Below are 15,889 nucleotides of genomic sequence, written 5' to 3'. Positions count from 1 at the left end.
CTAAAGGTTTATTGACTGTATCCTGTATTTAGTATGTAGCCACGCTTTTAGCGTCTTACAAATGGGGTTATTTTTTTGATTGTTGCATAGTCCTTATTTATTCGATTGTATACTAGGTACGTTTGTTTCCACTTTTGTTAAGTTATATGTGTAGTAGGAGAATACCGATCCTATTCTGGTCTATCTGACCATACTTGGTTACAGATGCTGAGAAAGAGTTTTCTGTCGTGATGCTTACCTCTCGAAGGGAACTGGAACTCGAAACTATGATTATTGATGGAAATTGTCCCATTCACTAGTTTCCCGGCTGTCAGATGAGGAGTAGGCAAAGCCCCTTCCTCGATAGCGAGCTGGCTATGCTCATCTTCTTCCTCTTCCACTCTAACTTCCTCTTCCTCGTCATTGTCATCTTCTTCTACATCCTCCTCATCTTCATCGTTATCAGCATCCGGTGGTTGTTCACCAGTTGGTGTCATTACATCCACGACTTTATTTCTGGTCTGTAAGGGCATTGCTGTAGCACTAGCAACTGCATGGGTCCCGAGAACGTTAGCCCCGAGTACGTTGCCCGCAATATGACTAGGAGCTGGGGCAGTGATTGTGGCGCCATGGGGTAATATAAACATCGGAGTAGCAACGTACTGCGGCACGTATAGCGGCAATGGACGCACTCCAACATACTTCACTACCACATCGGTACGCGTCCGCTTCTTACGGAATTCCAATGGGGGAGGCCGCTTCCTCTTTAAAGAATCATCTAACTCAGTCTTAACCTTCATTTCATTTAGTTGTACAGGTCTTTGTGTTACCATGAACAGAGCCTATTCACTAAAATATATTTATCTCATTTTCATTTTTTAATATTGTAATTGATTACAGTTCCCTGTTTTTTCTGTTATACCATCAACATAATCCTTATTATAGTAACATTACAGCAGAGTATACTACAGCCTGTGCTGAAATGAACGATAAGAAGATAAGTAATAACTAATATAGTACGCCAAGAAGAACCACAAAAACCTTTAAAATTGTTTTGTTGCAATTGACGATGAAGCCATGCCATTTAACAACGGCCCTAGTGACAACTAGGGCCAAGCTCTCCCTGCTGCCTGATCTCTTGAACATCGATGTTGTAAGAAGTAACAGTAAACCAAACTTGGGCAGCGATGGGCTTCCGTCTTCTTTTCTTTTAATGTTAATAAATATAAGAATGCAGTAAAAATTTTTCTTCTTTTAATACTTGAAAGTATTATTCTCTACTCTTTAAGATCGGTTAAGGCTGACAATATCATCAATCAAAATGTCTCAAGGTACTTTGTATGCTAACTTCAGAATCAGGACTGCTGTGCCAAGATCTCTTGTGAGATACTTGAAGCTAGATGTTCAAATCTTGGATCCTGTTAAGGAAGAGGCTCAATTGGCTAGGGATTTCCCATGGAAGAAGGTTCCAGCCTTCAAGGCCAAGAACTTCAAGTTGACTGAAGCTATGGCCATCAATTACTACTTAATCAATTTGTCCCAGGACGAGAAGTTCAAGAAGCAGATGCTTGGTGCTACTATTGAGGAGCAAGCTCAGGTTATCAGATGGGAATCCTTTGCTAACAGTGACTACTTGATGGAGATGGCTAAGGTTTTCCAGCCATTGCAAGGTGTTTTGCCATACAACAAGAAGAGTGTTGATGCTGCATGGGCCAATGTCGAGACCATGTCTGCTATACTCGAGGAGAGATTGACCCACCACACTTACTTGGCCACTGAGCAATTGTCCCTAGCTGACTTGGTTTCCTGTGCCTGTATCACCAGAGGTTTCGACTTCTTGTTCGGTAAGGAATGGAGAGCACAACACCCAGCCATTGTCAGATGGTTCAACACCGTTAGAGACTCTGAGATTTTGAAGGAGGAGTACAAGGAGTTCAAGTTCATCGAAAAGATGATTGAATTGCCAAAGAAGGAGAAGAAGGAACAACCAAAGAAGGCTGAGAAGAAGCAAGCTGAAAAGCCTGCTGAAACTGCTGCTCCACAACAAGAGAAGAAGCCAAAGCACCCATTGGAGGCTCTTGGAAGATCCACTTTTGTCTTAGACGAATGGAAGAGAAAGTACTCTAACGAGGACACCAGACCAGTCGCCCTACCATGGTTCTGGGAACATTACAACCCAGAAGAATACTCCTTGTGGAAGGTCGAATACAAGTACAACGATGAATTGACCATGACCTTCATGTCCAACAACTTGGTCGGTGGTTTCTTCAACAGATTGTCCGCTTCCACAAAGTACATGTTCGGTTCTTTGGTCGTCTACGGTGAAAACAACAACAACGGTATCATCGGTGCCGTCATGCTAAGAGGCCAAGACCACGTCCCAGCCTTCGACGTCGCTCCAGACTGGGAATCCTACTCTTACTCCAAGTTGGACCCAACCAAGGAAGAGGACAAGGAATTCGTCAACAACATGTGGGCCTGGGATAAGCCAGTTGTCGTCAACGGTGAATCCAAGGAGATTGCCGACGGTAAGGTCTTGAAATAGATATAACAAATTAACGACAAGCTATAACATATATATAGATCCATTAACTATTTTTTTAACATAATACCAAATAAATATAATACAATATAGTTGATCATTGATCATTGATTTTTTTCTCTCAGAAAGTTCCGTAGAAAAGAAAGTATTAAGCCGGGCTGGAAAAACTTTGGCATTGAACAAAGTTTGCGATGAGGTTAGTCTATTCGCAATATTAAATTGGATTATAGCGGACAGTAAAAGGAACTGATCTTTAGGAAATAGCACTTTAGTTGAGGACATAGTATTCCTAAACTTTATATATGGGATATGACTGAATCAACGGAGACATTGGAGACTGTCTCTAACAGTGTATATCAAAATTTGGTTACTACTCTGATACATGATATTGTGAGTCGGGAGACTACGAGGGAGAAATTGCTCAGGAGCAGGTATCCTGACTATAAACCATACTACTACGACCCGAAAAACCAATTGGATATACATGGACAACCCAAACAGCAAGACTCTTCACAGTATTTCATGTGTGAGAACTGTGGTCGTGAAGTGTCAGGCAACAGATTTGCTGCTCATTTACAGAGGTGTTTGAGTAGAGGTGGAAGACGGTGAGCTCGTCATAAAACTCACTACAATATAGAACTAAAATATAAAAGACGATGATACAGTGAAGAATGGGCAAAACGCTGGTTGATCTATATTTCACACATATTGTTCTTGCTTATATTTTGTTATTATGGCCATTCAAAAGCATATTTATATTTTCATGACTTGGTATTTCGTTGCTGGCTCTATAAATTAATATTTACTTGCTACTGGATAATTTCTAAAGAAATGAGAATGACTGGTGGCTTATGTTTTTAAATGAATGGAAGGGCTGGAGCCAAGCATATCGCAAATTCATTTTTAATAAGTACTCTGTTATTCATAATTGATTTCTGACGATTTTATTGTTGTTTATAGTTGGTCTAGACAAAACTAAATCAATTCTAGTTATAGTTTTTGTAATTATATGCCTAAATAATCAGCTGCTAGTAGTAGCTCTAATGACATTTCAGTTGGTACATTAAACTCCGGTATATCTTCTTTATTGGGATCAGCATCCTTATATTTCAAATTGTATTCCAAGTATTCGACTATCTTTTGTACCACTTCTGAACTCATCTCCGGTAGATTTATATGGCCATCTTTCTCGATGAATGGGCCCTCAAGCATTGATTTCAATGTCGTTGAGAGCATTGCGGCCTCCTTGGGTACAGGGTGTTCGACATTATCCTTTGATATGAGAAATATGGTATCCTTAGACATGCTTTCCTTTTATATTATTGTTCTGAGAACTATTAAATTAGATGAATCGCCAAAACGTGCTGTTTATAATTCCTTGGTTGCTTCTTATAAGTATTGTGTATTCATATTAGGAATTGCCTCGCTTTAATTACAAAGCATTGAAAAAAGGGAAGTCCAAACCTTTAGCCATCACAGATATTTTATAAGGAGCAGACATGGGGTATAAGGGTTGATAGAGGCTACCAGAGGCTATATAAGACAACTACATACATTATGCTGAAGAACCCAAGTTTTGATTGGGAGAAATTAGGAGAGACGTTTTGGAGATCCACGGAGATATGTCAATTAGAATGGTTCACATTGAATCAGGTAAATTCGGGTATATTGCCTGATGATGACAATGGTGAGGTTGTGAGACATGCTGTGTCGCTATTTTGGCTTGCTGTGGAATTGGATAGATCCGTACAAATATATGATAGAGTAGGGCACAAAATAACCAGTTTACCTTTGGATACGGCGAGGAAAGGTGATTTAGTTAAGTTTGTCTTTGATAATGATGATAAGCTCCGAATTATCTATTCCAGATGTATTGACATTATCCATGATTGGAATTTAGGTGATGTTGAATCGGTCTATTTACCAGATGATATAGAAGATACAATATGGGATTATAAGAACGAAGTTCTTGTTCTGAGGAGCTCAAAAAATATATACAAAATCACTGGTGGGAAGTTCGAACTAGTATTGAGCAATGCGGAGAGCTACACTCTATTGACTCGCAATAGCTGGGACTATAGGGATGGAGAATTGTATATTGCGGACATAAAGCACGTTTATTGTTTTTCTACCAGCAATATGAATATAAGAAGATTCTTGAACGACTCACAATTCCAGAGAGTAATATTATCAGGTGGCAATGACATATGTTTTTATGATGCTAAAAAGAACGAAGTTAATATCTACTCAAACAATGGGCAATTAGTACTTAAACATATTTTACAAAGAATTCCACAGGATATCAAGTGGGTATCTGTAAGCCATCTAGCTGTAATTTATGACGATGAAGCTCTAATATTAGGATTAGATGATACTTATATTAATTTCTGGTACCCATATGATATTGTTTCTGTTACTGGATTTATGGATGGTATTCTAGTAATTACAACTAACAGCTTCAATTTTATATCACAGGTTAAAAAAAGCACAGCCAATATTTTTAGGATTGGTTCGGTAGCACCAGGTGCTTTATTATTAGATGCGTACAACATATTAGAGAAAAGTGCACCAAAAGCAATTGAGAGCTTAAAAAACATTGATCTTTATATTGCTGTAGTGGATTGTATTGAGGCATCCCTAGAAGAATCAGATCCGCAACTACAGAAAATTCTTCTAAGTACAGCTGCATTTGGGAAGGAATCTTTGCCCTACAAGAAATTTGATTCCAATATATTTGTAAAAACCTGCCAAAAGCTAAAAATCCTTAACTTTCTTCATTCAATAGGAGTTTATGTTACCAATAGTCAATATGATTTTCTTGGCTTGAAGTCTATTATCGATGCACTGATCAACAGCAGGCTTTATTTAGAGGCTTTCAAGTTATTACAATTAGCTGATGAACCCTCATACAAATCTAAAGTATTTATCAAATGGGCAATTACAAAAATTAAATTCTCTAACGATGCTAATGACGAGGAACTTCTAAAGGTCATACAGGAGAGACGCTCGACAATTAAGGAAAAAATCTACATATCTATGGCTTCAATCTCAGAATTTGCTTATTCTGAGGGACGTTTCAAATTAGCAAGAGAACTATGTTTATTTGAAGACTTTAGCCCTAATAAAGTAGGTATGCTAGTAAAATTAGAAGATTATAATTTGGCTCTATCAGAGTGCTTAAAAGAAAAGTCTACTAGTCTAACTATATCCCTATTACTAGTTTTGAAGAAGAAGTTAAGTGCAGCACAATTCACAAGGATGCTGACACTTGATATGAATGACCGACAGCTGTTCATATTCTTTGCAAGACATGATACAGAATTTCTTTATGATTACTATAGGCAAACCGATAATTTTGAGGATCTTGCCCAAGTTATAAGAGTATCGAGAAGCTCTAAAGTTCCTCTTAAAGCTGTACTGGCACAAATATTAGAACTTTATAACACTACACCGCACAAAAGTGATATATTAAAACAGGATATCTCGTTGCTGCAAAGAGAAGCAAGACTTGAGTCATTGAAGTCAGATCTTACTGCAAAATATGGTGTGGATTTTGAAAATGACTTAACTGTAGATGAAACTTTAATCAAGCTTATCAAGGGCAGACAAGACCGTGCTATCAAAGAACTAGTGAAAAAGTTTGATATACCTGATAGAAAGTATCAAATATTAGTTCTGAAGACATATGTATCCGATAAAGCTTTTGACGACCTCTACAAATTCATGACAGATAGAAAACCCGTATTTGGATATCAATATATCTTCGATTATCTGAAAAGAAGTGGGCACAAAACTGAGGCCGCAAGGTATATTGTTTTCTTGCAAAGACCATATGCTGAAAAAATTCAATTTTATCTGGAGGCAAGAGACTATAGAGGAGCAGTCGAACTTGCTGGCAAAGAAAAGGATGTGCATGGTCTAAAAGATATATATGCTAAAATCCCACAAAACGAACCACAGGTGAAATCACTAGCAAACCAAATTTTGGCTACTTTATGAACTTAGCTGGCCAGTAATCCATTGACCTTATAAATTACAATATTGGCTTAAAATATACCAATATTCAATATGTATCACTATTCATTGTCACGCTTCCGTTTTCGTTGCTCATTATTGCTCATATTTAACTATGAACAAATTTTCAGATATTTTAACTTTCTACGGTATTTTCTGTGGAAATGCCCTGTGGTCTTCGAGTTTTTTGAAAAAAAATTTTTTGAGCTCAACGCAAGGGTAGAAGCTCATCGCAAAATTTAATCTCCAATTAAAACTAGAGAGTGTTAGTTACATTCAATTGTTCTACTATTTATGTGTTATTCTTATCGTTCGTTTCTTATCCCACTTAAAAGGATTACAAGTACTCATTTTATCTACTACAAAAGCAAGAAATGAAGGAAGATCAGCCCAATAATGATACGCAGAACCAGCCTGATAATAGTATGGACATGAAGACCTTGTTCGTCAGGTCTATTCCTGATACAGTCACCGATGAACAACTTGCTGATTTTTTCTCCAACTTTGCTCCCATCAAGCATGCTGTTGTTGTTAAGGATGTCAACAAGAGATCAAGAGGTTTTGGTTTTGTTAGTTTTGCTGTTGAGGAAGATACTAAGCAAGCTTTAACTGCTGCCAGGAAAACGAAGCTTAATGGCCATCTCTTGAGAGTGGATATTGCTAAGAGAAGAGATCGTACTGGTAAGAACAAAGCTACTGAGTCAGGTAAGAACAAGGATACTGTACCAGTAGCTGACGAGGCTGACGATGATAGAGAAAAGGATGAATCAGAGTTGCTAAGAGGTAAGCCCAAGTTAATTATCAGAAATATGCCTTGGAGTTGTCGTGATCCTACGGTTCTTAGAAAGATATTTGCTAAATATGGTGTTGTTATGGATGCTAGTATTCCAAGGAAGAGAGATGGTAAGTTGTGTGGTTTTGCATTTGTTACCATGAAAAAGATTAGCAATTGTAAGCTTGCCCTTGAGAATACTAAAGATCTAACCATCGATGGCAGAAAAGTAGCTGTTGACTTTGCTGTTCAGAAGAATAGATGGGAAGAATATAAACAAAAGCAAGAAGATGCCGACAGTAGTGCAGAGGAAGAGAGTGACGATGAGAGTGAAAGATCTGGAGATAAGAAAAATGACGACTCTGAGGAGGACGGAGATTCAAACGAAGAAGACGAAGACGAAGACGAAGACGAAGACGAAGACGGAGGTGATGAAGATGAAGATGATGAAGAAGAAATTGAGGAATCTAAACCAAAAAGAAACAAAAGAGAGGATTACTCTGTTTTTGTTAGAAATGTTCCTTACGATGCTACGGAAGACTCGCTCCATGATCATTTCAGCAAATTTGGTCCTGTTAAATATGCTCTGCCTGTTATTGATAGAAACACTGGTCTCGCTAAAGGTACTGCTTTTGTTGCTTTCAAGGATGAAAAAACATACAAGTACTGTATTGAAAACTCACCACAAACCGGTGCAACCTCTCTTCTAATTGGTGATGATGTTTTACCTGAATATGTATATGAAGGTCGTGTGCTAGCTGTAACACCTACTTTGGAGCGTGAGCATGCAGACAGGTTGGCTGAAAAGAATGCAGAAAAGAGAAAAGAAGCTCTTGGTAAAAGCTCTGGAGAAAGGGATAAGAGAAACTTATACTTACTTAACGAAGGTAGAATCATGGAAGGTTCGAAATTAGCATCTCTTCTATCTACGAAAGACATGGAAATTAGAGAAAAGTCATATAATTTAAGAGTTGAACAAATCAAGAAGAATCCTTCTCTATTTTTGTCGTTGACTAGATTAGCTATAAGGAATTTACCAAGAGCTATGACTGACAAATCTCTGAAAGCTCTAGCCAGAAAGGCTGTTGTTGAATTTGCTAAGGAAGTGAAACAAGGTGTTAGACATCCATTGAGTAAAGAAGAAATTATTCGTTCCACAAAGGAAAAGTATAAATACATGAATCCTGATGAGATTGCTAGAACTGATAAGAAAGATAAGAAGCACGGTATTGTTAAGCAAGCTAAAATTATTATGGAAGTTAAAGGTTCTACAACCGGTAGAAGTAGAGGTTACGGTTTCGTAGAATATAAGGATCACAAACACGCACTAATGGGTCTAAGATGGTTAAATGCACATGCCGTAACGAGAGAGGAAGTCGTTGAAGGCCTGGAAGAAGAACAGCAAAAGGAGGTTGAGTATGAAAGTGCAAAAGGTAGACATTTGTGTGTTGAGTTTGCACTTGAAAATGCTAATGTTGTTAACAGAAGAAGAAATAACGAAAAACAAAGTAAAGAATTTGCTTTCAAGAGAAAGAGGGATGATTCATCTCCTAAGGAGGAATCCAGACCGGCTAAAAAGCATAAAACAGAAAAGAAAGATAATTTCAAGTCTAAAGATGGCTCTAAGTCTAAGAGTGGTCTAAGTGATGCAGCAAAGAAAGCCATTGGGATGAAACGTAAGTTCAAAAATAAGGGAAGGCGCTAATTTCCTCTTCCAAACCTGTTAAACCTGTATAATAGTTCCATAATTTAATGAATAGTCGTTAATATGCAATCAAATATAAATGTTATATATGCATGGGAAACATTAAATGCATTAAGAAGAATGTTATATATATCGTTAGATACTCGGGAGGTCATTTACGTTTCTTTCTAGCTTGTTCGGGGTTTCTAGAAGAAGTTTGACCGCCATTATTTCCGGACACTGCAGCAGCAGCGGCTGCGGCGGCTGCCAGAATTCTTTTATTTACACCCAAACCACCCAGAGTCGCTGTTGAGTTAGTAATAACTGGTTGAACAGGTTTGGGAATGACTTTGGTTTTATGTATGCCGATGTTTAATATATCGTTATCATTCGTGTGAATTCTTCTCGCTGGATATTTATAATTCAATCCTTCAAATACATTTTCACAAACAGGTACATCACTATTTGTAAAATATTCATGATCCAGTGCATTAATGGCGTCAATTCTATCAATAGGATTATAGTTAAGTAAGTGGTATAAGAGATTTAAAGCTTGCTTGTCTCTTCCGCCAGCCGAATGGAACCAACCGGGTAAATTATCCCTGTATTTTGGGAATTTTGACAATTGTTCATATTCTGGGTACTTTTGTAGATGTGGCCAAGTCTTTGGAGTTGGAGTACCTAGAATTTTAAGAATACGCTGCAGCTGGTTCGCCTGGAACGGCACCGTCTTCTTAGAGTCCATTTTTGCCTCTTCACCTTTGAAGATTGGTTGGAGACCAATTAGTTCAGCAAAGATACATCCTATAGCCCATAGGTCAATAGCAGGTGTATAATGTCTAGCACCCAATAATAGCTCAGGAGCTCTGTACCATATTGTTACAACTACTTTATCACCAGTATATAGTGTTTGTAACATGTTAGAAAATTTTCTTGCCAAACCCAAGTCACCAATTTTTACACATCCATCCATTGTAACCATAATATTAGCAGGTTTCAAATCTCTATGTAGTACCCAATTTTGATGTAAATATGATACCCCATCTAGAATTTGCCACATAATTGATCTAATCATTCGAGCGGGTATAGACCTCTTCTCTGGATGAGAGTGGAAGTGAATAATTTGAAGTAGATCGTGTTCTGCAAATTCATAGACCATATAAATGCTTTTCTTCTGTAAGAATATCTCCACTAGTTTAGTCAGATGATTATTATCTAACTCTCTACACAAGGCCATTTCTCTGCATGCACTTTGAGAAATACCAGTGTAATGTAACTGTTCGATACCATCCTTTTCTGTTTTAAATTTTTTTATAGCATAATACATGGTAATTTCATTCTTCCTACGTGGTATCATAGAGTCATTCTGTCTACTATCAAAGTCTCCCGCGTTTGTATTGCTACTACCATTGCTGGCGGATCTGATGTTTCCGAATTGTGGCCCACTGGCACTATTAGATATATTTTTTCCATTCAAAGAGGCAGGCATAATCGCGTTATCTGATGTATTGACAGATTCTTGGATTCCTTTATATTCTGCTATACCTGCATTTGCTAATTCAGGGTTTGAGCCATTTTTATCATTATTATCTATTAGATCATCTGGAGATTGTCGCCTCTTGGCTTTGTATACTTTACCATATGTACCTGCAGCGATATAACCAATAATTTCATATTTATCTAACACAGATATACGTGCATTGTCTTTTCTCGTACGATATGGAGCAATAGTGAAAACGTCATTGTTAGCCATTAACATAGGAGTTTTCCCATGAGTTGTAGCTCCAGCCACCATATTGGATTTATTCAGCGACCCAGATTGCATCGACATATGAGAGCTCTGATTCTGCCACAAGTCCTTAGCTGGATTCTGCATTCACTATAGTCACTCTGTTTTTTTCAACTTCACCCAAAAAGTTTACAGTATTTTATATTGAAGAGCTGTTAATTTGTTGTTAGTTTTATCTTTGGTAGACCTTTGTCTGACAACCCTATCCTCTTTTGCTAATGTTGTGTTTGTTTAGTTACAATCTACCCCCAGCTCTAATTCGTCTCTATAATATGGTTACCACCAATCTAGTTATTTTTGCTTTGAAAACTGTATGCAATTTAGTCATTCAAGCACCTTTATTTATGCAAATGTGGATAAAGGTCTAGTTTTGTTAGGTATTATTTCAATAAAAAATATGCTAATATATGTTGCTATTCTTGGTTTCTCGGTATATAATGCCAATGAAGACCTATTGCTGATGATAAATATTGTGTCAAGAGATAAAACAAAAACAAATGTCAAAGAATATATAAGGCTCTTAATGTTTATTCCCAACGGTTGCTCGCCATTGCTTGGGAAGGAATTTTGATCCCAAATTCCGCCAATCCGCTTAACATTGGTCATGTTGAGTCACGTGCTTAAGATATCTATTAAAACATATAGAAACACATTCGATAATCAACCAGAACAACTATCCTGACTCAATTCCATGTTGAGTTGCTAGCTGAACAACTGTCATATATATTGGGTGATAGAGGGTTGGTTTTTTGCCAGTTTTTGTTGAGCACGTTTTGTTGCTCTATCATCTATAAGCGTTATATATACTACAACTGTAAATATAAATACGTAAAAAAAGGAAATGATCTACTTGCGAAGATATTTCTTTAGTTTCATGAATGGTGTGACGACGAGACGTCCACAATATGGAGCCCACCACAGACTGAGGATGATCCGAACTGGATAAAGTAGTTTTACTATAGTGTAAGAGATGGCTCCCGAAAGAACTAGCCTCTGTCTATCAAGATTTTGCCCATACTTATCACCGACTAGTTTATCGATGGCCTTCGTGCATCGCTCCATTATATCAGCAATATATGTTGGGAGCTCTAGGTTGTCGTGTATATCAAGGTTGTAGATAACCCACCATATGCCAAATAGAGGTAGCATTGCTGTCAGTTCATGAAGTACTAGGAATGAGGTAAGAGTTGCGATCGTCCCAGTTTCTGATACATTATCAAAGTACTTGTGGAACCTCGGATGTTTGTTCAATTTGCTTAAAATTTTTGAACCATTGATAATTTTATGCAGTCTATCCTTGTACTTATCCTCTTTTAATTGGAAAGCGACTCTAGTTGTGCAAAATGGCCTTGGTTTGGCCAGTGGAGGGTATATGGGCCTAGCAATGGCTCTTCGTATAGCGGTCCTGGCGTATGATAAACCATTGGTTGAAGTTATGTTGAGCCCGCAATTTATTAGCATTTTCTTAATAGCTTGCTTATAGATAACTAAAATGATGGATATATTCGAATTCGACTAACTATTAATAACATATTAATCAGTGTTTTGATTTCATTATAATATAATTTACCTCTGTTCATTTTTATTATTCAATTTTTTTTTGGTAAATTTAATGTTTTGTAGTAGTTCAACGAGGTTTTTCCATCTAAACGATTATATTAAAATAGTAATTAGAAATAGGAAATAGTAGCTGGAGAGATGTCAGGTTGACAAGAATAGCAACTATTCTGCTATGTTATGAATATTTTGTTTTATAAATCTATTTACATATTTTGTATTTACAGTGACTTGCCCTGAAGTACAGTTTCACACCTTGAGCATAAAGTATCCTCTTCCTGTGCTTTATGAATCCAACATCTTGGGCATTTATGCATTTGACTCACATTTAGTGATAAAGAAATCTTATTACCGTCTTCTAGAGTTATAACACTAGTTGTATCATTAATTGAAGAAACCTTTTTAGTATTTACTTCGGCGACTTGTAGAATATCACATAGCAGATCACTAGTAAATGGCATCTCCTTGGTGTATAATATATCGACAGCTACCTGTGACGGTTTTGTTATAGTCTCGTCAGAGAATCTGCTAAATAGATCTTTAAATTGACGAAGTATCGGTATGACAGTGACCCCAAAATTGGATATTTCTCCATGACCAATAGAAAACTTTGGCCAAGTTCTTAAAGATGGGTGCTCATTGCGATTTGAGTTCAACCATTGTTTTGGGAGATAATTCCATGATTCTTGAACCAAACTTGGAGTTATTGGAGCAAGTATTGCTCTATAAGCATCATATATATGGAATAAAGTGGTTTGGATCTGTCTCCGTTTTAAATCATTCACGCCGTTGGAATATAATGAATCTTTGGAGATATCGAAATAGAAAGATGACAGCTCATTATTCATATGGAATTGTAAAGAGACAAGAGCTTTTGAAAAATTATGCTGCTTATAGAGCTCATGTATTTCCTCTTGAAGATTGTTAAGTTTGTATAGTGTATACTTATCAACTTCCCTTAATTGACTTATAGGCACTAATTCGAATGTAGATGATATTTCTAGATTACTTATTAGAAATCTTAAGGTCAATCTGCATTTCTTTAATGCATCTGCAACATGCTTTAGGATAGTGGGTCCAACGGATATATCAGTTGTATAGTCAGATTGAGCGACAAAGTAACGTAGTCCATCTATACCTAGTGCAGGTATTTTCTTAGATTTATCGCCTTCAATTATAGATTCTGGTGCCACCGTGTTCCCAATAGATTTTGACATTTTAGTTCCTTTTTCATCAAGGGTAAACCCATGAGTAATCACCTCTTTATATGGAGCCGTTGGTGTCAGAGAGCTGGATACCTTGGTTAATAAAGAGCTCTGGAACCAACCACGGTGTTGATCAGATCCTTCCAGATATACAGATGAAAGTGGCTCAGGTAATGTTTTGAGTTTCAATTCCTTTTCATAAAAATCCTTCACAACAGTCCAGGTTGAACCACTATCAAACCAGACATCCATTGTATCGGTCCCTTTTGTATAGTCTTTGGACAGACTTTTATATTCCTCAGGTAACCAGTCAGAAACAGGTGAATTAGGGTCAAACCACGCCTCAATACCTTTATCTTCAATATGTTTAACAATATGTTGTAAAATTTTATCGTCTATAAGAATATTATCTGAGTTTTCTCTATGATGGAATACCGGAATAGGAACACCCCATGATCTCTGTCTGGAAATACACCACTCGTTTCTGCTTCTAATAAAACTGGATAATCTATTCACACCTCTTTTTGGGTAAAATTGTACATTCTCCAAACTTTTCAATGCCAATCCTTTCACATCATGAAGATCGGCAAACCATTGAGGTGTGGCTCTTATTATCACAGGCTTTTTTGCTCTCCAATCATAAGGGTAAGAGTGGGTATATTTGTGAGACATATGAAGTGCTTGCTTTTCAGACAACAAATTCAATATTATGGTCGTGGTCTCTGGATCTAACACTTTTCTACCACGTCCAGATTTTGCATCAAATAAAAAGTTTTTGCAAGATTCCGGTAAATCATTAATATTATATCTTCCCTCATGATCAACAGGAGAATATATTTCCAATCCATTCTGAGTTCCTAGAAAATAATCATCATGACCGTGACCTGGTGCTGTATGTACTAGTCCTGTACCAGCATTATCTGTAACATGATCTCCGTGTAACAATGGACAGGCATCAAGCTCTGGTGTTAGAGGGTTTTCATACCGTAGCCCGGTTAAGAACTTTCCTGGGAAATCAGCGAGTATCTCAAGCTCATTACTATTATGTAAGTTCCTTATTAGATTCTTTTCAGCGATTATCAAGTCTTTTCCCACAGCGGCAAGTACGTAGTTGAAGTTGTCGTTGAAACAGATAGCTCTATTGGAGAACAGAGTCCATGGGGTACTTGTCCAAATCAAACATGAGATGCCTTTGTTTATCTCTATGGAAGGGTCTAATCTAGAACTCAGTTCCCTAACTGATTCATCTGTGAGAGGAAATTTTACATATGCTGCAGTAGAGACATGGTTTTCATTGTACTCAAGTTCGCTTTCAGCCAGTGCTGTCCTCGTCTCTGTACCCCAGTACACGGGTTTATTCTGCCTTTTGATAAGGCCATCTCTAAACATCTTCCGAAATATTTTAAGTTGATTTATCTCGAAGCTTTTATCCATTGTAATATAAGGTGTATCCCAGTCCGTCATGATACCGTACTTGCGGAATTGTTCACGTTGTCTATCAAGTGACTTGTAGGCATGGTTACGCGCCAGTTCCCTGACCTTCAAAGCGTCCATCTTTTCCGTGTCATCCAGGTCCTTCAACGCTTTCATCTCGATGGGTAAACCATGACAATCCCATCCGGGTCTATAGAACACTGTCTTGCCCTGACTCAATTGAAACCTGTTAATGAAATCCTTCAGGATTTTGTTCAATGCATGACCCATATGTAACTCACCATTCGCATATGGTGGGCCATCGTGCAGCACAAACAAGTTGTCCTTAACGTACCTCAACTTCTCTTCCTCCGTCTCTAACGCCCTGTATTTTGTCAAGAACCCCTTTAGCTGAGCTTTATAAACGTTCTCCGAGTACTCCGGAACCAACTTAAGACTGGTCGCCAGGTTCGACCTATTCGGAAACTGTGTCTTACTCAGGTTCAACGTCCCCTGATACGCATGATGACTCGCAAACCTCTTAAACCGTAACATTTGTACTTACTTCACCCCGTCTTCCTTCCTTCCCCAGCAAGTAAGGTTGCTAAAGTGATATTGATGAGAATAAAGTTGTATTTCTGTATATCATAGTTATATCGGTATCCAAGATATCGAATCGATACAATGTAGAGATCAATCTTAAGAGATCTTTATGAAATATCGCAATTAATCCAAAAACGCATGCTATCATATAGTACGACATTTCAGTGTGTATTACCCGGATAAATAATGTTACCCGGCTTTACCGTATTACCCGGCTTCCCATTAACCCGGGTAACCACGGCATTGTTGGAACGGAGAAGAAGAAAAGAAAAAAGAAAGAAAATATAAATAAAGCCGTAATTTTTTTTTTTGGGTAGTGCTACGGCATATT

General features: G+C 37.5%; 9 protein-coding genes across 9 annotated transcripts; 4 read left to right on the top strand and 5 right to left on the bottom strand.

Annotated features, from left to right (window-relative positions):
• Positions 1–170: 170 nt before the first annotated feature.
• On the bottom strand, positions 171–812 carry DIG1 (Dig1p; the record flags this gene model as incomplete). The annotated part of the gene is made up of 1 exon (XM_071052658.1): positions 171–812. The coding sequence occupies one exon, from the start codon at positions 810–812 to the stop codon at positions 171–173; it is 642 nt and encodes a 213-aa protein (XP_070906505.1).
• A 488-nt stretch (positions 813–1,300) lies between these two features.
• Positions 1,301–2,524, top strand: CAM1 (translation elongation factor EF1B gamma; the record flags this gene model as incomplete). The annotated part of the gene is made up of 1 exon (XM_071052657.1): positions 1,301–2,524. One exon carries the CDS (start codon positions 1,301–1,303, stop codon positions 2,522–2,524), a length of 1,224 nt encoding a protein of 407 aa, XP_070906504.1.
• A 306-nt stretch (positions 2,525–2,830) lies between these two features.
• Positions 2,831–3,130, top strand: SGF11 (SAGA histone acetyltransferase complex subunit SGF11; the record flags this gene model as incomplete). The annotated part of the gene is made up of 1 exon (XM_071052656.1): positions 2,831–3,130. The coding sequence occupies one exon, from the start codon at positions 2,831–2,833 to the stop codon at positions 3,128–3,130; it is 300 nt and encodes a 99-aa protein (XP_070906503.1).
• A 396-nt stretch (positions 3,131–3,526) lies between these two features.
• On the bottom strand, positions 3,527–3,826 carry ELC1 (elongin C; the record flags this gene model as incomplete). Its single annotated transcript, XM_071052655.1, has 1 exon — positions 3,527–3,826. The coding sequence occupies one exon, from the start codon at positions 3,824–3,826 to the stop codon at positions 3,527–3,529; it is 300 nt and encodes a 99-aa protein (XP_070906502.1).
• A 252-nt stretch (positions 3,827–4,078) lies between these two features.
• VPS16 (tethering complex subunit VPS16) lies at positions 4,079–6,520 on the top strand (the record flags this gene model as incomplete). The annotated part of the gene is made up of 1 exon (XM_071052654.1): positions 4,079–6,520. One exon carries the CDS (start codon positions 4,079–4,081, stop codon positions 6,518–6,520), a length of 2,442 nt encoding a protein of 813 aa, XP_070906501.1.
• Positions 6,521–6,909: 389 nt separating this feature from the next.
• On the top strand, positions 6,910–9,012 carry NOP4 (mRNA-binding ribosome biosynthesis protein NOP4; the record flags this gene model as incomplete). Its single annotated transcript, XM_071052653.1, has 1 exon — positions 6,910–9,012. One exon carries the CDS (start codon positions 6,910–6,912, stop codon positions 9,010–9,012), a length of 2,103 nt encoding a protein of 700 aa, XP_070906500.1.
• A 151-nt stretch (positions 9,013–9,163) lies between these two features.
• SSN3 (cyclin-dependent serine/threonine protein kinase SSN3) lies at positions 9,164–10,867 on the bottom strand (the record flags this gene model as incomplete). The annotated part of the gene is made up of 1 exon (XM_071052652.1): positions 9,164–10,867. One exon carries the CDS (start codon positions 10,865–10,867, stop codon positions 9,164–9,166), a length of 1,704 nt encoding a protein of 567 aa, XP_070906499.1.
• Positions 10,868–11,626: 759 nt separating this feature from the next.
• Positions 11,627–12,241, bottom strand: MRX11 (Mrx11p; the record flags this gene model as incomplete). The annotated part of the gene is made up of 1 exon (XM_071052651.1): positions 11,627–12,241. The coding sequence occupies one exon, from the start codon at positions 12,239–12,241 to the stop codon at positions 11,627–11,629; it is 615 nt and encodes a 204-aa protein (XP_070906498.1).
• A 317-nt stretch (positions 12,242–12,558) lies between these two features.
• ISM1 (isoleucine--tRNA ligase ISM1) lies at positions 12,559–15,510 on the bottom strand (the record flags this gene model as incomplete). Its single annotated transcript, XM_071052650.1, has 1 exon — positions 12,559–15,510. The coding sequence occupies one exon, from the start codon at positions 15,508–15,510 to the stop codon at positions 12,559–12,561; it is 2,952 nt and encodes a 983-aa protein (XP_070906497.1).
• Positions 15,511–15,889: the final 379 nt, after the last annotated feature.

Source organism: Nakaseomyces bracarensis (genome assembly GCF_045282275.1).
Source record: "Nakaseomyces bracarensis strain CBM3 chromosome Unknown Scaff9_0, whole genome shotgun sequence".
Taxonomy (NCBI): domain Eukaryota; kingdom Fungi; phylum Ascomycota; class Saccharomycetes; order Saccharomycetales; family Saccharomycetaceae; genus Nakaseomyces; species Nakaseomyces bracarensis.
This window is presented reverse-complemented; position numbering and strand designations above follow the sequence as displayed.